This window comes from Eumetopias jubatus, unplaced genomic scaffold (assembly GCF_037043125.1).
Source record: "Eumetopias jubatus isolate StellerSeaLion01/CBP00866 unplaced genomic scaffold, mEumJub1_p1.0 scaffold_16, whole genome shotgun sequence".
Taxonomy (NCBI): domain Eukaryota; kingdom Metazoa; phylum Chordata; class Mammalia; order Carnivora; family Otariidae; genus Eumetopias; species Eumetopias jubatus.
The window spans coordinates 47,557,402-47,579,070 of NW_028274822.1; the positions used below are offsets into that span (position 1 = coordinate 47,557,402).

Below are 21,669 nucleotides of genomic sequence, written 5' to 3' on the forward strand. Positions count from 1 at the left end.
TTCATGTTTGAAAATAAGGATCATTCACACAGCATTTAGTGACTAAGCACCTACTACATGCCAGACATTAGGCTAGGTGCTAGAGATGCAATCGTGAGCAAATCACACAATGTTCTTCATCCCAAGGAGCATGGTCGAATGGAAGGAAGTGTGATGCTAGGGACTGACGCAGCACTGCTTGCTTCACATGCTCATGCAGGATCCCAAAAGGACCATGCAAGCTGAAACCATGCAAAATTATCTTAATAACTGTGAAAAATTTCAATTGTGCTGTGACCTTTAAGTTTTTTTATCAAAATGAATATTTACCACAAATACTATATTCAATGGTTAAAGACTAAACAACACATTCAACATAGTACCAGGAGGCATCCAAAACAGGGATAAGTGAAATTATCTCTAGTCACATATGACATGATCCTATGTGTAGAAAATCCCCAAAATACCACAAAAATGTTAGAATAAACAAATTCTGCAAAGTATCAGAACACCAAATCAACACATAAAATTCAGTTGCATTTCTATATACTAACAATGAACAATCTGGAAAGGAAATCCAAAAATAATTCCACTTACTATGGCATCAAAAAGAATAAAATATTTAGGAATAAACTTAACCAAGGAGGTCAGGACTTACATACTAAAACCAGTTTCTGAAAGAAACTGAAGACACCAATTAATGGAAAGGTGTCCTGTGTCATGGATTATATTACTAAGATGTCAATACTACCCAAAGCTATCTACAGATTCAATGCAATCTCTATTAAAATCCCAACAATGTCTTTTGAATAGAAAAATCCATCTCTGAAATTCATAAGGAAAAATCAGTGGATCCTGAATAGCCAAAATGATCTTGAAAAAGAATAAAGTTGGAGGTCTCACATTTCTGATTCCAAAACTTACTACAAAACCACAGTAATCAAAACAGCATTGGAACTGGCACAATGACAGACATACAGACCGATGGAATAAAACAGCCCAGAGATAAACCCTCCCATATATGGTCAAATGATTTTCAACAAGGATGACAAGATCATTCAATCAGAAAAGAGTCTTTTCAAGAATCAGTACTGGGAAAAACTAGATATCCACATGCAAAAAAAAAAGGTAGTTGAATGGCTTACCTTACACCATACACAAAAATTAACTCAAAATGGACATAAGTTTAAGAGCTAAAACTATAAAACTCTTAGAAGAAAAACACTGGGAAAAGCTTCATGTCATTAGATTTGGCAAGGATTTGGGGATGGACAGCATAAGCACAGATGATTAAAGAAAAAATAAACTGGACTATGCCAAAATTAAACATTCCTCCATCAAAGGCCACTATCAACAGAGTGAAAAGACAACTGTGACCCACTGATTAGGAGAAAATATGTGCAAATCATAGCTGTATATAAAGAATTCCTATGATTCAACAAGAAAACCAAACAGCTGGATTAAAAATGGGCAAAGGACTTAAATAGATAATTCTCCAAAGTTGTACAAGTGACCAATAAGCACTTGAAAAGAAGCTCAACATCAGAATCATTAGGGACATGCAAATCCAAGCTATAATGAGATACCACCTTACACCCATTAGGATGGCTATTACGAAAAAAAGAAAGAACAAACGTTGGCAAAGATGCAGAGAAAATTAGAGTCCTTGGGCACTGTTGGTAGGGATATAAAATGGTGCAGCCACTATGAAAAACAGCATGGCAGTTCCCAGAAATAGAATTATCATATGATCCAGAAATTCTACTTCTGGGTGCATACCCCAAAGAACAAATCAGGACCTCAAATGGACATCTGTACGCCCATATTTTAGCAGCATTATTCACGATAATCAAAAGGTAGAGGCAGCCCAAGTGTCCATCAATGGATGAATGGATACACAAAATGTGGTACATACAGAAGACATATGTATATACAAGATGTAGTACATACATACAACGGAATTTTATTCAGCCTTAAAAAGTAAGGAAATTCTGATGCTACAACATGGAGGACCCTTGAGGATATTATGCTAAGTGAAATAAGCCAATCACAAAAGGACAAATACTGTATGATTCCATTTATACAAGGTATCTAGAGTAGTCAAATTCAGGGAGACAAGAAGTAGAATGGTGGCTGCCAGGGGTGAGGGGAGAAAGGAACAGGGAGTTAGGGTTCAGTGGATATAGTTTCAGTTTAGAAGATGAAAAAAGTTCTGGAGACGGACTGTGGTTATAGTTGTACAACATAATTGTACTTAATACCACTAAGCTGTACACTTAAAGGTGGTTAAAATGGTATTTTTTCCTGTTTTAGAATTAAAGAATAATTTCAAATATTTTGTCAGTTACAAATATATACAGAAGTAAAAAAACAGTAAAACTCATTTAATAGGCTATATATTACTTCTTTGTAAAAACCTATTGAGAATATCTGAACAGCACTTGCCTTCTTGTCATGTAACTTATGCTGCACATCGAGCATTTCTGCTATGCCTTGATGAATTGTTATACTTCTTACTAAGTGTGAATCAACGTCCAACATTTTAGTCTTTGTTGTGAAATACCTGAGACTTTAATGTGAAATTTTTGCCTGCATCACTAACTCTGGGTCATCATCTTTTTCCTTACATCGCTTTCCTCCTTTGTGTCGATAAGAATGCCTTCACCAGGGGTGCCTGGGTGGCTCGGTTGGTGAAGCATCTGCCTTCAGCTCAGGTCATGATCCCAGGATCCTGGGATAAGCTCCTTGTCAGGCTTTCTGCTCAGCTTTTCCCTCTCCCTCTTTGTCCCTCCTCATAGCTCATGCTCTATTTCTAATAATAAATAAAATCTTTAAAAAAAAAAAAAAGAATGCCTTCACTAGGCACCCATGGCTGCACGTGTCTTTTTTTTTTTAATCATCTCTTGAAAGTTGGCTGGGACATTCTCACATTAGCTTTTCCTTCTATAGCTCCATTTGTGCTTGATTCACTTTTCAACTCCAACATTATCACTTTTTGCTGCCCTTTCATCTTTGTTGGCCAATTCCCTCTTCTGGTTATCCGTTTTAGTAAAATGTCCCGTGGGTTTATCATTATGAGACAAAGAGTCCACATAAGGACACGCTTTGTGGTCTGTGCAGGAGCCGAAGAGAAGCACGGTGACCAATCACAGGCAAACTCTGAGAGAAGTGACGCGGTCACTGATCATGATGTGTGTCGGGCACACCTGAGGGTGACTGGCAGGCTGCACAGCTAGCAGCTTGCAAATACCGCCACGCAGGGTTCAAACACAGGCGTAACTGAAACGTGAACCCTGCTACCTGGTCTTCTTTAACCCAACTCTGGTAACTGAAACCCATGCATGTCAGAACCAAGCAAGGCAAATGCTAACTGTATAATTACAAGCCGAGATAAGAAGACCAGAGGAAAGGAGCAGGATTCCTAGAGAACCTTTGAGAACCTGAAAGACAACTATGGTGGTTAAAGGTCGAAGAGTAAGGAAAGAGCGCAACAATGTAAAAGAAGGCTGCCAGAGGATACAACTGGCCAAAGTACGGATACTTTAAATGAAGGTTAATATAGATTCTAAAGCTTAAGACCAAAATCACTGTCAATTTAAAGCTATTTTACTTTTCCATTTTTATATAAAGCGTCATATGAAAAAAGGAGCTATGAGTCTACTTTACAGTATGAGCTTCCTTGGCTTTGTACAGCTATAGCCTATAAGGAACACAATGGAATTATTTTAAAATATAAGAAAATAAAAAGATAAGTCTGTAGATGGTCAAGGGACAAACCACACAGAGCTAAGCCACACCAGAGTTCCTGTCAGAGGTTCTGGTCCTAATCCTGAGGGTAGTGGTAGGCTGTACTAGTTTCCTGGGGTTGCTGTAACAAATCACCACAAACTTGGTGGCTTAAAAAGAATTTCTCTCTCCCAATTCTGCAGGCCAGAAGCCTGAACTCAGTTCCACTGGGCTGAACTAAGCAGGTGGCAGGGCTGCACCCCCACCCCCACCCCAGAGGCTTTAGGGGAGAGAATCCATTCCCTGACTACTCCAGTTTCTGGTGACAGCTGCATTCCTGGGCTTAGGGCAGCCACCAACTCCAATCCTAAGACCAGCATCTCCAAATTTTTCTTTCTGCTCCGTTTTCATTCCGCCTGCTGCGTGTAAAATCTCCCCTTGCCTCCCTCTTACAAGGATATGTGTGAGTGCATTGATGTAATCTGGGTGGACTGGAGATTCACCTGGATGATCTTCCCATCTTAAATCTTTAACTTCATCACACCTGCAAAGACTTTTTCTTGGAGGCTGCTAGATAAGGTAACACTCTGAGGTTCCAGGGATTCAGATATGGGTATTCTTTTTTTTTTCTTTTTTTAATTTAAATCCAATTAATTAACATATAATGTATTATTGGTTTTAGAGGTAGAGGTCAGTGATTCCTTAGTCTTATATAATAACCAGGGCTCATTACATCACATGCCCTCCTTAGTAAGACCTGGGTATTCTTTTGGGGGACCATTTCTCAGAGGCAACATAGTTAGACTCACACATTGAAAAACCACCATGGTGGGGGTGGACGAGGAACAGGAGATATAATGAAGACAGCTGGGCTACTAGTGATCTAAGTCAGAGATGGCTTGGACAAACTAGGTGGTGGTGGAGGGGGGATGAAGAGAAGTGAATGGAGATACTCAGACTAGAAGGTGAGTAAGAGGGAGGTGTCAAGAGGGCCTCCCAGACTTCTGGCAGGCATAACCTTGTTTCAAGTGGTGCCACGCGCTGAGCCAGGGAGCACCAGAAGGCCAAATGTGCAGGAGACCATCAAACTAAACAACGGACCTGCAATAGTGCTGGGTAATGCTAAACAGAACAAGAGGGTTTCTTTTGGAGGAAGCAAGGGAAACAGCATACTCTGGGGATGGGGCCACCATCTTCCACTCACAATCTTTTTAACTTGGGTTCCGTAAGCCTTCACGTTGTCACATGCAAAGTGATGACACTACTACTTATCCTCAGGGCCCTGGAGAGCATTGGGATTAAGGAAGAAACGCACATGACACAGTGCCCTTAACAGTAAGCATTGATTACCATTGACTGATTACCACTTGATTACCATTCACTGTCGCTCTTTGCCTGCACGGTAGTAATGCATAGACCAATACCTGTATGATTACAAGAGTGTCATATGTCTAACTTTATTCCAATTCCTCTCTAGCTTTGCTAATTCATATTCATTTATTGCTCCAGGCCTGAAGCTCATTTAGAGTTACTGATACATTCTGAAAATAACTCTTCAGGCTAAATAAAGTCAACTTTTTTTAGTTTTCCTAATTCTGTCATTAATGTGTATCAAATATCTTCCTAACTCATTAGCATTAGTCCCTTCTCTATCTTAAATAACTCAATCATCTCCATGCTCTACCAATAGAGATCACCCAGACACATTTTATCAATTACCTAAAAATTGGTAATTTTTCCCAACCAATCCTTCAACAGGGGTTATTTTTAAAGTAACAAAATTGCTTAAACATGTTTTATTTTCTCATCTTTAAGTTATAATACAGTCCCTTTATTACGTGCGGCAATAATCTACAAACTGCATGAATACCTTAATTGAAGATTAAACACACTCAGCTATTTATACAAGCAGTTCAAATACTATTTTACATAAAGAGACATTTCAAAGTGAAACTAGAGACTTATTTTTCAAAATAAAGCTTTAGTAAATAGTTCTTAGTACACAACTCTGAACTTCATATGGAAGTGTGGGCCTCTCACCAAGGCACCTATATTTTCCTTTAGTTTTTAGTAGAGCCATAGGTCAAGAAAATTTCATTTGTGTTTTCTTCATCATTCCTAAGCATCCTTAACTATAAATTTAGGCTTGCACAGAAAGCTGTCCGATCCTCATCTGGTTTCATTTTACACAGGTAAAACTCAACATTCTTCTATTAAGAGGAAAGCTCACAGTTTCAAGTTAGACGCAACTGTTCTCTGTTATCAGCCAAGCCCACATCTGAGATACCACACAAGAGCTACGGAGAAACACACAAACCATTCTCTCATTTCTTGCCATTTTTATAATAGCAATGTCACCAGAACAATAATCTCTAAGAATTCCAACATGACCGGTCTTGACACTTGGCTAAACGACTTTAGATAGCCATTTCCCCTCTCCCATGGCCCACTTTTTTTTTTTTTCTGTGCTACTTCAAGAGGAATAATTCCTAGCTCAATGTGTAATTTTGATAATTCAAAGTAATGAGTGTCTCGTCAATCATCAGTCCAAAAACCATTTGGATCTACGTGGTTGACAGCTGAAGCAAATGGCATTCCAGATAGAAACAAAACTTTCCCGGGCAATTAAACTGACAAAGACTGTGCTAAAATGCGGAGGAAAGGGAGAAACCCAATTACTCCAACAATTGCAGGGCTACAAAAAAGCAGCCCCATTCTCGCCTTGAACAGTTCAAGAGTCACAAGTATGCAGGTGAATTCAACCTGTTTCTTATAGACATAAAGAAGAGGACGAGTATGATTTACAAGATGCAAAGGTAAAGTCTTTTGTTGCACCAGAATTCAACTGACAATACATAACTTGAGATTTTGCAATTCACTGCTCAGAATGGGAGGGGGGGACCACTTGAAGGCTTGACAGTGACTCATTATACCGGGAACAATCCTAAAGAGGTCATGAAGCATGAGCTTAGTTTAATCCAATTGTTTCTCAAAACCTGAATCTCTGTTATTTAGCAAATTCAACTTGGATTCAGATACAAAACATCATTTTCCCTCATTTCCTGGCCTGTTAGGATAGCACAATTTTTACTTGCGATAAAGAGAAAATGATACAAACGTTTAAAAATCTGTTTATCTGGTGACGGTTACTTTACAGATGAATCATCTACATTAAGTGAAACCTGGAGGGCTGTGGCAGAGGAGGCACGAAAGCACAATGCCAAGACAAAAGGCCTCAATCTCGACGGCAAGAAGGCCGAAGCAGGAAAGGCAGCAGATCATGCCGTGAACTGTCAGGGCTCAGAGACAGACATATCATGCCCGGACTCCTGGTTTCCCCGAGCCAAGCCCAGGGAGGAACAGGAGAGTGCGATCGAGCACGTATGAACAGGTTGAACCAACATGTCTTATGGGATGCAGCTGACGTCATGGTTGAGGGTGGGACCAGGGAGAACTCTTCATCTGTGTATTGAGGCACCCTATCTAAATGACATACCACTAAATGGTATGTGTGGGTGTTTCCTACTCGCTGCTTCTAAGTACAATGGAACAGAAAATCGTCATGAAGCATTCTGCCGTATTTCCTCCCACTTTAGAAGAATCACTTTTATGGTTTCCTTGGTTATGAAATTTTGGGGTAACTGCATCCTGACTCCTGGGGATTTGGCCTATGTGTGTGTGTGTGACCTACTTAGCAAAAAGCCTGCTCACTTCCTGGGAAGGATGTGAACCACGAGCCAGTTTAGACCTGGAGATTTAACGTTAAGAAGACCCGGTTGGGGACAGGGCAGAGAGAGTAGGGCTCTGAAATAAAGTCACCTGAGGCTGGAAAGACACAGGTCCTGCAAGCTGGCCCCACCGTGAAGGGGTTCCTGGGGTTCTGCACACCCATATGGCGAGAGACAGAAGAACCAGTGCTAAGATCCATTCCTGGAGCTCTCTGGGCCCTAGAAACAGGCGCACGTGTGTGTGTGTGCGCGTGTGTGAATGAGCTGGAAAAGCCGGTGTGTAGGAGCAGTCACCCCAGGGGCCCAGCAGTGAAGGAACCCCACCCCTGGGCTCTGCCCTGGTGCCCGTGGTTGCAGAGGCAATGGAGGCCCTGCCTTCACCACGCCCCTCCAGTGGCAGCCATACCAGCCTGGGCAGCCCCTCTCCTGCTGTCACCCCTGCACGGCTCCTGGCAGCCCCAGGATTCCAGCTGCAGAGCCCAAACCTTGTCTTGAGCTCACGCCCCCCCCCCCCGCCGCCCCCGAGCTCAGTGCCTCTCCATGGAGGGGTTCTGGAAGTCTGCGGGGCCATCTGGGGACGCCACAATGACAGGAGTGCAAGGGGCTGTGGACGTGAGGCGGCCAGCAATGTGGGAGAGTCCTGCATAGCATGCCATGTCCTGCACAACTTCTGAACCCTACTTCCATCGGCACAAGAAGTACAAAGTCATGCCAGCACTGTTTAAATATACCCTTTACTGAGACTCGTTCACAATTTTAGAGAATTATGTCACCAGCAGCAGCACTGCGTGTGGCACTGGGCCTGCCAGCCCGCAACAGCTACCCCAGCCTGCGTGTGTAGCTACCACAAGCCGAAATGGAGCAGGGATTCTGAACGCTCCTGTAAGCACACCGAAAGCCAAACATTTCTGAAGAGCCAGGAAATCCCAGATACCAGTTACTTTCATTAATATATTTCACTTTTGCCATCCTATATTAGGAATTTGTCACACTGAGATTTATCACAAGGACCACATACAGAAACGACTCGGGGTTTTATCTTTATTTTTCCATCCTACTGATACTGTCCTCGGGGGATGCCCATCACCCCCATCCCAACTTTCCTGTAAGTTTTTTAAATTCATCCTCTAATCCTAGACTTCTGTTAAAGGTTTTGGTCTCCAACGTACTTGGCTTGGCGAGGGATCTAAAGATGGGAGACCTATTTTCTAAGACACGTTGTCAGCACACATCCCAGGTCCTAATGCAGGAAACTAACTATTCCAATGCTACCCTGACACAGGCAGCCTGGCTCATTGCAAAAATGTCACCCTTCCTCATCTGATCGACTTCAACAGTGTTTGGCCTTGGCATATTATCCCTATTTCAATTAAGGTATTTCCCCACTTTCTCTTAACATAGAGAAGTCTGGTCTGTTACTTTTTTATTACAAAGTGCACCTACTCTCTCATTTTTCTACTATAGAATAGGTTCTGATCTTTTCTTAAATCCAAATGTATTGATTACACACACATGCCAGCACCTAACTACTTTATCATTTGATGAAGGCATAGTGAGCCTTTACATTTTGAAACATGTAGTTTTTTATAAATTTCTTTTTACTTCTCCCTTATAATATGGACCTTTAGACTTTTTGTGAGCAGGTTATGTCACCTATGAATTTATTTTAGGATCACAGGAGGGGAATGACAACATATTTTTTTTATAAAAAGAAGGTATGAGATCTGATACAGTTGAGAGCCCCTGCTCTAGAAAGTTTCCCTTCCCATCCACCAAGTTCTTTCAAAGACAGTCCCTTCCTGAAATTCAGGACAGGGATTTTGGAGTAGGGAAGCTAGATTTCTGCCTTCTCACGCCACAGAGGCAAATAACACCAGAACATGTCATGCCACCACCACCCAGGGGTAGCCCAGAGCCTTGCAGGTGGACTGATAAAAGACTACAAAGACTGGCCAGTTAGGGTAGACCGCCTCTCAACCACACACAACACTGAGCAGAGGACAGCACACTCAAAGGACCGTGACCCCCAGAGCTGCCACTGCTGGGGCCAGGCACAGCTGAGACCAGTGGCCACTTCAGAAGCAGCAGACTTCATCAGAGCACTCCGCATTCCCTTTGATCGCACCTGTCAGGACTAGCGTGTGCTCAGTGACAGCTTTGCTCCCCACTGCCCCACACCAAGCACTGGGCAGCCTGGATGCACCAAAGGGAAGAGGCTGAAAGGCCAGACAGGAGTTCTGAGAAGCAGAGCGTCAATTTGGGGGCACACAGGAGCACCTCCATGGGTCAAGAGACATGCCTGGTGCACATCAGTACGGGGAGCGGGGATGAATAATCAAGCTTTCAGAGCTCCTAAAGGACACTGCCCCTGGGCTATACTTGCCGACTGGCAAATAAAGGGGTGCTGATATGCCCCTAAGACCTCTTGGACCTCACGCTACTCCAGCGAGCTAAGGAAAGCCAGGAACCCCTGATCAGGAAGTCCACCTATCTCTACAATCTCAGCTCGCTCATACAGACAGGCAGCCATGTAAACAATGTGCAGACATCACCAGTGCTGGAGAAAGGGACAGTAAGAGCCCGCAGGGCCACTGAGGCCTCCTACCACCTTGGATAAGTCAGAACAAGTTAGCTGATGCAAAATACCCCAGCACGACGAGTGGGGAGGGGACAAGGGGAGCGTCATGGAAGCAGACAGGTCTGATCACAGGACAACCTATGCCAAGCCGGGACCCTTATCCTATAGAAGACTGGGAGCCATGAAGTGCCTAAAGCTCTGGGAGACTCATTCCCTCAAGACACACTCCCTGGTGGCTTATCAGGTGGCCTCTGGGTGTGAAACGTTTGCATATTGCTGGGATCTCCCCCCAAAATGGCTTTAGCAGCACGCAGGTCAACTTCTCATATCGTAGCAGTTACAGAAGAGCAGTAGTATAGTGTAGTGTAGTGGGGAAACAGACGCCGGAGTACGATGGCCTGGGTTCGCACCCAGCAATTCCACCTCACTGTGCAACCTTGGACAGGTCGTTCAACGTAAGTGTGCTTCCCTCCACCCCCTGTGAGAGGGAGATAACAAGAGCACCCCCCCTCGCCCCCGAACAGAGCTGCAGCAGGATAAAATAAAGATTAACATTCCGGGAGTGCTGGTGTGTGGCCCCGCACCCAGTGAGCACCAACTACTCTTTACCATGATGTGCTTACTTGGATGCATACTAGGAAAAATCAGTCACCTAAGCCAGTGATTCCACAGATATTACAGCTGTGGGCAAGACTAAGTATTAAAGTGGTCCTTTTTGAGATAGACTGAAAGACATTAAGCAATATCACCTCGAAGGACCTGCTTCTCACCTTGGTGTCCCACACGCAGCAGACGCTGTGTAGGGGTTTTCTCCATAATAACGGATCATCTTCCTGTAAGACAGAAGTAACTACCTGTTGTGTGTATATATATATATATTTCTTGTGTTCTGAAATCCTTGAGCAAGAAGGAAGAGATGGAGAAAGTAACCCCAGCTGAGGAAAAGGACTGAGATAGCAAACCATCAACCACTTTTACACATGAAAAAATAAAAGCCCCTATTTCAATCTCCAAATCAGTTGCCAAGAAATCAGGACCTTCTCTTCTGAGGCAGCAAATTTATGGATAGTTTTATACAAAAATATGTTTTTGTAACTATGTATGGTGAGGGATATCAACTAGACTTATTGTAGTGATTATTTCACAACAGATGCAAATCATTTATGTTGCATACCTGAAACTAACATCTATGTCAATTACATCTCAATAAAAGAAGAAAAAAATAAAAACCAGACACGCAGGCAAAGTCACTGACTCAAAAACTGGAATGCATTTCCCCCATTAAAAAAGGCTTTCAGTGGTGACTATGTTCCCAGGCTTGCCCACAAAGGCAATTCAATCTCATATTGGACCTATGTACGGGTTGAAAGCTTACTAAGATTTCGGGGAATAGAGTAAGTGGTGGAAAAGGTCTAAGACGGAGCTCAGTGCCCCCCGCCCCACCCTCCCAACCGCAGCCCTGGCACTGGGCAGTTTTGAAATAACAGGAAAATTCTTTGCTGCACAGCCATCTACTTTCTGTACGTCGTTTACACTCTTCTCAAGCCCTTCTCAGCATTAGCCTTTTGAAAGTCCCACTGCTGTTGCTGGGAAAGGAGGAGAAGTGACCCTGGCAAAGGAGCCTGGGCTGCAAAAAATGGAGCTAAAACAACCTGAGCAAAAAGGTCTAGGCCCCTGAAATATGATGATGTGTTTGGGGATCTCCAAGTGGTTTCTCTGTAGCTATAACACGAAGTGTTCTACGCTTCAGTATTCTTGCTTTCTTCCTTTGTGTTTTCTTACCTTCACTGAACCTTCATTTCACTCAGTACACGTCCTCTAGGGTAGGGACGAAGGCAATCTTCCAGAACTACTTGTTAATGCAGCATGCAGGACTCAGAGCACACAGATTCTTTAAGGGTTCACTTCTTTAACTTTGTGTGCTTTTGGGTGCATGCACACACACACACACACACACACACCTGCAGTATATTCATTTTTTTCCTGTTAATTTCCTATACATAAACTCTCCCATTAGTCTACAGGCAGTTGAATTTTCAAAAGCATCCCGATTAAACAAAATGAATCTTTAATGAATATTCAATCGGGATCTTTCCAGAAAGCACAATAATTGGGGAAAAAAATATATGAGCCTTTTTTTTTTTTTTTTAAACAAACGCGGCCTTAAGTTGAAAAGGATGGAAAAAAGCAACAGAGGAGTTTCCTGTCTTTACTGCCTGTTCTCTTACACCATTTCTGCTTTTCATCGCTTCTCCTTTTCTTCCATTTCTGCATCTATGGACTTTCCATAAACTCCAGCAACAAGACACAGGCATGCTGCTGTCTGGGAAGAGCCAGATCATGCAGAAAACACAGGTGTCCTAACAAGCTCTTCCTGTCCTCTCAAGTACCTGCCACAGCTTTGGGCAAAGAGGCTCACGCACCTATTGGCCCAGGTCTCATGCACAAGCCTTTTGAGTTTTTCCAGACAGAACTCTGGTTTGTACCAGGGGCCAGTAATTTTTTTTCTGTGAAGGACCAGAGAGTAAATATTTTAGGCTTTGTAGGCCACATGGTCTGTCAGCTATTCATTACTGTTGCTGTATTGTGCAACAGCCACAGAAAAGACATAATCAAGCAAGAGTGTCTGTGTCCCAATAAAACTTTATTTACAAAAACAGACAGCTGGCCAGATTTGGCCTATAGGCCACCGTTTGCAATCCCTGGATTATACTGAGCCACCTCTATGACAAGACTGGCTCTGTAATCAACATGCTCACAAACAAGACACAGGTAATAAGGCCTTGTCATATGTACCATAAATTGTGTTAAATAATTTAGGATCCATACTTGCATTTTAAACCTATTACCTACCATGAATTTTTCTTGCCTTTTGTTAATAAATTTTTGCCACTTTTACAATTTAAAATGGAAAAGAAAAGCAATCCATAACACCAACTATTTACTAGTTCTATAGCAAATCCATATTTATTTATGTATATTTATCCTCAATGAACATTCTTTATAACCACTATATGCTTCTTGTGTTAGAGGACAATGGTTTTTCAATATGACTTTTTAATAACACCTACAGCCAGAAATTGGTGATAGTGTTGGCAGGGGAAGAACTGCAGATATTTTAAGGTCAGAAAGAACACAAGGAGTTAAAGCAAGAGGAGATGATGGTGGCAGCAAGGAGAGGAGGGAGATAAATGTCCAGCCCGGGAAAGAAGAACAACAAATTTCATTCTGGGGAAGAACTCCAGATGTCTCCTGTCTTCCTCCTAGCTTAATGTGCTTCACCTCTCCAGATAGTCCTCCAATAAAAAAAGTAGTATCACAAGCCAAAAAGAGAAAAAGGCGCCAAGAGTCAATTATGGCCGTGAGGGCCACGGTGAGGAACGTGGTGGTCATACAACATGAGTTGACTAGACGACCAGCAGCAAAGCAACCCCGAAAAGCTGCGCTGACTCACAGGAAACACAGACTGACCAGTGATCCGAGAAAATGCCAAGTGCGGAATCAGCCATCCAACGGGACAACCTAATCACACTGATCAGCTTGCTGTGCTCACCCATTTCTCAGCTCCATGTGGGTTTTTCACTGTTTCCTGGACTTTACTTCCACCCCCCTGCCAACGCCACCCCCCCCCCCCCCGCCTTGATGCTCAGACAGCATTTCCTCCACTAAAGTTTCCTTCCCGCTGAGTTAGACTCCAGCTGCTCTCCACTCCCATAGGTCAGAGCACGCCCCGGGCACGTCTCCCATTCGCCACCCTGCTGTCAACTGTACCTACACCACAACACCTGAAATCTAGGGCCTGTTCCTTGCGCACGTAACTAGCCCCTATTTTATCACGTGTCTGAGTACCTAAAGCTCTGAGTCCCCGTCACACACGTGAACATCGGTTAAGAGTTGGGGGTGGGGATGCGCAGAAGGGGAGTGAGCTCAGCTGCATTAGATCAGGAAGCTCAAAGGCCAACAATAGGAATTTGATTTCAGGTAGTCAGTCTCATGAAGGTGCAAAGTTGTGTCCTCAGGCTCAAAGCAGAAAGGCCCCACAGCAGCATTCATCTGTCTCAACCTCTGGGAACACATCCCCAAGTGCATGATGGGGTCTCAGCACCAAGAATAGGGCACCTTGTTACATTATTACTATAGTTACAATTGAAGTGAGTTATAGTCTGAAATCCCAACTAAGGAGCCTCTTACAGCTCAAAAGAAAGACTCTACTGTGCATATATTTCTAATTCCTATATGTCATATCTAAATTACACAATCCAGACTTTCCATTAATTCAGAATGGCCTTCATGATAGGTTTCTATGAAGTAACCATTTCTCCTCATTCCATAGCTGTCCATGAAACTTACCATGCTAGTAAGGTGGCATGAGAAAATGATCTTCTTGCTTGAATAAAGATGTTATTGTTACACTAGATGCAAAATATGTTTCTTTTGTTAAACTATGAGGATAAGCTTCTGGAAGGTTTACTAGTAGGGAAAGGATGGTCTTCTGTGACAAAACAATCCTAAGAAAGGAGAAAACCAAATAGCTTTCTCTTCCGTAAACAGAGTAGAGGTGTTCCTGGAGTACTTATAATAATAATAAGTCACCAAGTTTTCCAGCAGACCATTCAACTCTGGACAGAAGACACATTTCCCAATACATAAAAGGATCTAAATCTTTCATACACCCTCTGTGAGGCTAACCTTAAATATAAAAGCTACCTACACACAGGATGTTTCTTCCTGCTACTCAAACTATGCCATCAAGAAGAAAGCACAGGGTGCCTGGGTGGCTCAGTTGGTTAAGCGACTGCCTTCGGCTCAGGTCATGATCCTGGAGTCCCAGGATCGAGTCCCGCATCAGCCTCCCTGCTGGGCAGGGAGTCTGCTTCTCCCTCTATCTCTCTCTCTCTCAAATAACTAAATAAAATATTTTAAAAAAGAAGAAGAAAGCACAATAATGGGGAAGGCATCAAGTATAAAGCTAGCTAGCGTTTACTGAGGGCTTACATTGTGCCAGCTACCATGGATTATTTCTTTTAATCCTAACAACCACATTATGATGTACACCAACTCCCATTTTAAAAGCGAGGAAGCAAATTTTGAGTAACCAAAGTCAGCAGCTACAAAAAGTGGCAAAACTACAACTGTAACCCTGGTTACAGGATTCTGGTCCACAACCACACATCTACACAAGTATGTTTGCCAAAATATGGATCAGCAGCACATTGGGTGGTGGCAAGAATGCAAGGCTGTCCCACATCATGGACAAATTAGAGGGAATCAAGGGAAAGCTCACGGCATAATGTAACCACTGTCTACACCTTTAAAAAGTTTAAATTACTAGAAAATAAGATCAGAAGGCAAATCACAAAATACAGTTGACCCTTGAACAGTGTGAGGGTCAGGGGCACCGACTATATATAAGTTTTGACTCCCCAAAAACTTAACTGCTAGTAGCCAACTGTTGACCAGAAGCCTTATTGATATTTTGTTTGTTGTAATACATACTGTATTCCTATAATAAAGGAAGCTAGAGAAAAAATTCTTAAGAAAATCACAAGGAAGGGACGCCTGGGTGACTCAGTCAGTTAAGCGTCTGCCCTCGGCTCAGGTCATGATCCCAGAGGTCCTGAGATCGAGTCTCACATCAGGCTCCCTGCTCAGCATGGAGACTGCTTCTCCCTCTGCCTGCCACTCCCCCTGCTTGTGCTGACAAAGAAAATCTTAAAAAAAAAAAATCACAAGGAAGCAAAAATACATTTACAGTACTATTAAAAAATACATGTGGAAGTAGATCCATGCAGTTCAAACCCATGTTGGCCAAGGGTCAACTGTATAATAATTTTAGTGAGGCAGGCAGAATGAGATAATGAAAAGAGCCCTGATTTAGAACCACTGCGCTTGTGTCCATGCTAAACACGGAGACTCAAGCCCCTCATGATAAAATTGTCATGATAAAAATACAGCTCACCCTTTTGTTGTCACCAGAATAGTGAGAATATAAGAATATAAGCAAGAATATGCCAGCACTGTGCCTGGCAGAAAACAGATACTACAATAGTTTGTTTCATCTTTTATTTTCAAAACACAAGTAGGGGTGCCTGGGGGGGCTCAGTCGGTTGAGTGGCAAACTCTTGATTTCAGCTCAGGCTGTGATCTCAGGGTTGTGGAACCGAGCCCTGTGTCTTGGGTGCCCTGGCTCAGTGGAGAGTCTGCTTCTTTCCTTCTCCCTCTGCCCCTCCCCCTGCCTGTCTGCTCTAAAATAAAATGAATCTCTAAAACACACACACACACACACACACACACACACACACACACACACACAACACACACAAGACAGCTCCTGTCTATATACTGTAAATCCTCCCTGGACACCGCCCCCTCCTCTACCCTCAACACACCCACAGAGAAATTCCTTTTTGGTGCATCAGTTTCTCTGAGAAAATAATTCTATCACTCATAATCTGCCTTCCTTTAATGGCACATAAAATAGTCTAGATAACAGTATTTCTGCCTTATTTCACGCTTTCAATATACAGAAATCACAAGGTGCTATTTAAGTACACTAAAGCAGTTTAGAAAAAAAGTTAAAACAAGATAACATTCCAAAAGCAAGAAGTATTGAAATAGGCAAGCACAGTATCTTGAGTCAAAGAGTAAATTTGACTCAGGTTTTCTCCAGCCTTCTCTCTCATACAACACAACTGGTAATCTTAAAAAAAAAAAAAAAAAAAAAAAAAATCAGAGCACTGTACCAAACACTCACATGTGGTTTTTTCACGAAGTACATTCTCAGACTGAAATCAGCCTGGTAGCCTTTAAAAATAAAATGGCCTGAGAAAAGCTGTTTCCACTTTTTTTTTTTTTTTTTACAAAAAACTGATTTAAGAGTACATGGTCTTTAGTGAAGAGTTCATAGTTGTGAGATACCCGCATTGCCATTAAAAAGTGAAAGCTCCAACCATAGAACCACCAATCTTTGAAGTCAGAAAACGACAGGCGTCTGTCTCTACGTCCTCTACCCCTCCTCTCATTTCCTTACAGACCATGGCTCACAATCACAGATGCACAACGGTCCCTTCATTCCTACCAAACCACCCAGGTCTGAAAAAGTGTGAAGCATGTGTCCCTTAAACACCTACAGGAAAGTTGCTAATCAACATCCTTGAGACTCAACACTGAAAGGGCAAATCACAAACTTGTTTCCTAAACCAGAAAGCAGATGCTTCTGGTCCCCAGTGAAACTGAAGGCTCCTCCCACTCACAGAAGAACGATAACGGGTTTCAGTTCTTTCGATTCATTTTTTAGAAGACGAATTTTTAAAAAGCAACTGAGCACACGTGTTCTCCCTTCCACCCTTACATACATTTACAATCCCTCCATTTTTTTCTTCAAGTTACAAAAGTCCATAATAAGTACACTCGCTTGAAAGGCATTAGGAACTCATTTTGAGGACTGAGGTCTAGAAGACAGGCAGAGAGAGAGGTGAGGAAGCCGAGTTCGGTTGAGTTTTCTTTTTCATTCCTGCACTAGCAGGCAATTACGCATATGTGTTTTCAAACAAGAAAGGCGTTTGGAACGCACAACGATGCAAAGTAATGAGAGGCACAAGAAACGGGCACGATGCAGCTGGCGTGCTCTGTGTCACAAAGGCGGCTGGGGCACAGTACTGAGAGTCTGAGGCTCCCAGCTGCCTCCCATCGCATCCGGTCCCAGGTCCCAAAACCAACGGGCTCGGGACCCGTGAGAGAGAAGCGGACAAGCACTGGGCGCCCCTCTGGGGGAGGGGGGGCGAGAAAGTGACGGGAGACTGCGGGAGCACGGGGAGGACGAGTGGCGGGTCCCGCAGAGCGAAAGGACAACGGAACGGGGGTGGAAGGGGTTGATGTGACAAAGGCGCAGAAGCTCCGGTTGCAGCGCAGGCCGAGGGTGGCGACCTGGGCACCGGAGCCGGGGATTAGTGACCCACGGGAGGGGGAGGAGGCTTCTGGGGCCCGCGGCAGATCGCGGCGCGTGAGCCGGCCCGGAGGGGCGCGTGGCCCGGGCGGGGGAGCAGGGCGCGTCGGTCACCTGTATTGTTTGAAAAGCTGGTCCGACTCCCTGAAGCCGTTGTTGAGCAGCATGTTGATGCCAGCCAGGGCCAGCTCCGCGTCCTGCAGGGGTGCCGCCGCCGCCGCCGCGGCCGAGTCTCCGTCGTCCTGCCGCCGCGGCCGCTGCTGCTCCGAGCCCGCCATGGGCGCGCGAGGCTGTGCGCAGGGCCGAGGCGAGGTGGGGCGACAGCTGCTGCGGCCCTGGCGCGCCCGGAGCCCGGCTCTACCTGCCCGGAGCGGCGCGCAGCGGAGCGGGGCGGGGGAGGGGCGGCGCGCGGCTGGGCGGGCCGGGGCGGGTGGGGGGGGGAGGAGCCGGGCCGGCTGCAGCGCGGCGGGGGACGTGAGCGCCCAGGCCGCCACCTCCCGCCGCCGCGGGGATTACTCAGCAGCAGCCTGCCCGCCTGCTCCTCCCGCTCCCTCCGAGACGCTCCTCTCGCACGGGCACCCAAGTGGAATCCGTTTCCGGGTGTCTCTCACCCCGCCGAGCCGGGACCCGAGCGGCCGCCGCCCCTGCTTCCTGCAGCCCCCACGCGCCGCCCGGGTCCCTCCGGGCCCAGGTCCCCACCCTGCACCCCTCGCCCTGCCGCCCTGGGCCAGCGCGCCGAGCCTGCTCGGACACTCGCGAGGCACTGAGGCCCGGACTTTGACTCTTTCCTCCAAAAGAGCCGGACCCGGGGGTCGCGGGGAAGCAAGCGGGCTTGAAAGGGGGACGGGGAACTGCGCCTGGGACGCAACGAGAGCGCACGGCTGGAGACCACCTGGCGGCACCCGGCGCACTCTACCCTAGTGGGTAGCGCCAGAACCCCGGAGTTGCGGGCGCCCGCGACCCCCAACTTTACCCCGACCTTGGGGCCGCCCCCCTAGCTCAAGGTAGCCAATCCCCGAGGAGGTGGGAGGCGGGGGCGGGGCCCGAGGGCACCTGCCGGCCAGCTGCCCGGAGCCGGGCGCTGAGGAATAGAGCGGGGAGGATCCTGGACCCTGGTACGCACCCTCTCTGGCCGCCACCAACATTTTTGCCCGATGGGGCAAGAGGACAAATGGAGGCTAATGTGGCAAATACCTAAATATTTAAAGTTTATAAATTAAGCTCTTCAAGTGATTTCTATTATTACCCTGACAATTACACTTTCATACCAATGAAACAGAAAAAATAAGTATAAAGCTCTGGTTTATTATATGACCGAATATCAGTAAAATGTCAAAGATGACAGAACTCAGTCATTGCATATGTCTGACTGTTCTAATGATGGACTGGTAATGTCTGGGTGGGTAATATGGAGACAATTCACAAGTAATGTTTGTTTTTCCAGAAATTTCTATTTTCACCTTTATTTTAGCAAAATCACTAAATATGTTGTGACAATCAAGATTATGTTCTTAATGTCAAATCGGACCACCTTTCTTAAGTCATTGTCGTTCTTATAGTGTGGTTTATTAATTTCAGTTTGGAGAAATGGCTCTGCTGAAGCATTTACAACTGAAACTTTAAAAATTAAATTGATATTCGGGTTTAGAGAGTCACCCATTCACATCCAGCATTATAATGAGGTCAATATGATAAATTAGCGCAGAAAATACTTCAAAAATATTTTTATTTCATCATACAAGTTGCTACCACTTATTTTGTGATTTGTGCCATCCCTTACAAGAATATCTAAACCCATAGATTATTTCCAGCATTCATATACTTAAGATATGTGAATTGCTGTCATTCCTTAGCTGTCATTTGTCAGAACACCATGCTAATTCTTGAGTACATCTGGAGCCACAAATTGGAACATCAAAAGAAGCAAGAAAATGGATGATTCTCACCTCTGGGAAACAATGCTTTGTAATACAGGAGTCACTCCGTTCATGTGATCTGAAAGGACTTGATAGGTTTGCCAGGTTTTTATCCAAGTACTTTTGGATGTAAAATAGTGTTAGATTCAAACATAATAATAATTATTATTATAGTAATAATAATAATAATAAAAAGATTCCAGTATCAGCAGTGCCACAGATCTACGTGGCATTCATAGGCTGTAACCTTTGTTTTTAGGACACTGAGCAAGAGATAAGTCACATTGCCTTGTGGTCTGAACATTGTTAATTGTGAGAATGGGTGTTAAGTGTTCTTAAGTTCTTTGAAGTCAGCACCCAGTGCCGGATCCTGAGTGACAGAAGTGCACATGTGTTCTTTAATACATTTTTGTGTGTGTCTGTATCTTTTACTGGGCCATCTAACACACATCTTAGGTACTGTACTGACCATGGGGCTCTTGACAGAGTGTTCCCTGGTCACACATTGCCAGTGGTAACCAGAGGTGACAACATGCCCAGTGCTTATGAGCTGCCTGAACTTTGGATCTGTGGAACCATCTACCCCCTAATCCTGAAACAATCTAGTCAACAAGGGAGAGAAGCCAAGAGGGCAATACCAAACCTAGCAGATAACCTGTCCTCCCCCACCTGGAAAAAGCAGCCATGCCCAGTTCTCCATGTCCATCAAGGAGTTAAAGGCCCCGTGGGCATTAACAAGTTGGATCTGGGACCCAGCAGCTCAGAATGGGGGGTGGGGGATGAGCAAAATCAAAGCAATCTGTCTCAGAAACCTAGTACAAATGGTTACACAGACTTAGTGAAATTTAGCTGTTGAGCAATTGGGGCAAGATTCAGTGCAACTGCCCAGCACCCCATAATAGGTGATATGGATAGAGGATAACTCTGCCATGTAATTTACACCAGATATGTGCCAAATTGGATCTAACCAAATGCCACAATTAGATTAGCAGCAACATCTTGAATGGACATTTTCAAATATTTGCTCTCCAATGAGGGATACAAAGAGGATTCAAAACGGGGCTCACAACCCGGAAGTGAGGCAATACGTGACCCAGTAATTAGATCTGTAACAGCTGTAGTTGGCACTGACACCTGCCCAACATTTACACCTGGCAGGTAGGGAATGAAGGCTGCTCATGTTTTCTTCACTAGATAACAATGGCAGATAAGGATGGATGTTTAAGAGGTCAAAGTATATTACCTACAAAAGGAAGGAAAATCTAGATTACCAACACGTTAGGGCGCCATACACTTGAAATGGTAAGATTCTCAGCACCCATTTGTTGCACTAAAGGCAGTCTTCAGTGCACTTGGCTGCAACCTAATAGGATTTACCCAGTGTTCCCTTTGGTAGGAGGAAGGAACAAAGGAGAGGGAGGGAGAGGGAGAGGAAAAGCTCTCAAATGGAGGAAAAAAACGATTTTCTTTCTACATACCTCTTGTGGGTATTATCAGTATTTTGTGGTTCTTCATGAGGTTTCATTGTGAAAATGAAACTCCAAGTCTAAATTATTTGTGAAAAGTTTTAGATGTGTCTTACTTTTTACATGATAGATTTTTTGTAAGTTAAGACGTCTTGATGGCAAGTAACAGAAAAATCTGACCCAAATGGCCCAGAAAAGCAAATTTATTGGTTCATAAAGGGGATTTCCCAAAAGGAGGCTGGGCCACGGCTGCAAAACTGTGACTTGGACCCAATTTCTCCACCTTTCTACCCCGCAGCTTGCCACTTTGGTGCTTGGTGGGTCTATTCGT

The 21,669-nt window shown here is 44.3% G+C and overlaps 1 protein-coding gene across 4 annotated transcripts in view; it reads right to left on the reverse strand.

Annotated features, from left to right (window-relative positions):
* Positions 1-18,326, reverse strand: part of TTC39C (tetratricopeptide repeat domain 39C) — a 110,175-nt gene extending 91,849 nt beyond the window's left edge. For all 4 annotated transcript variants that reach the window (XR_003608302.2, XR_003608303.2, XM_028098325.2 and 1 more), the window contains exon 1: positions 18,071-18,326. Coding sequence is in view for 2 of the 4 variants with exons in the window: in XM_028098325.2 (XP_027954126.1) it covers positions 18,071-18,234 (164 nt within the window). In the remaining 2 variants the exon portion in view is untranslated. The remainder of the gene's footprint in view (positions 1-18,070) is intronic.
* Positions 18,327-21,669: the final 3,343 nt, after the last annotated feature.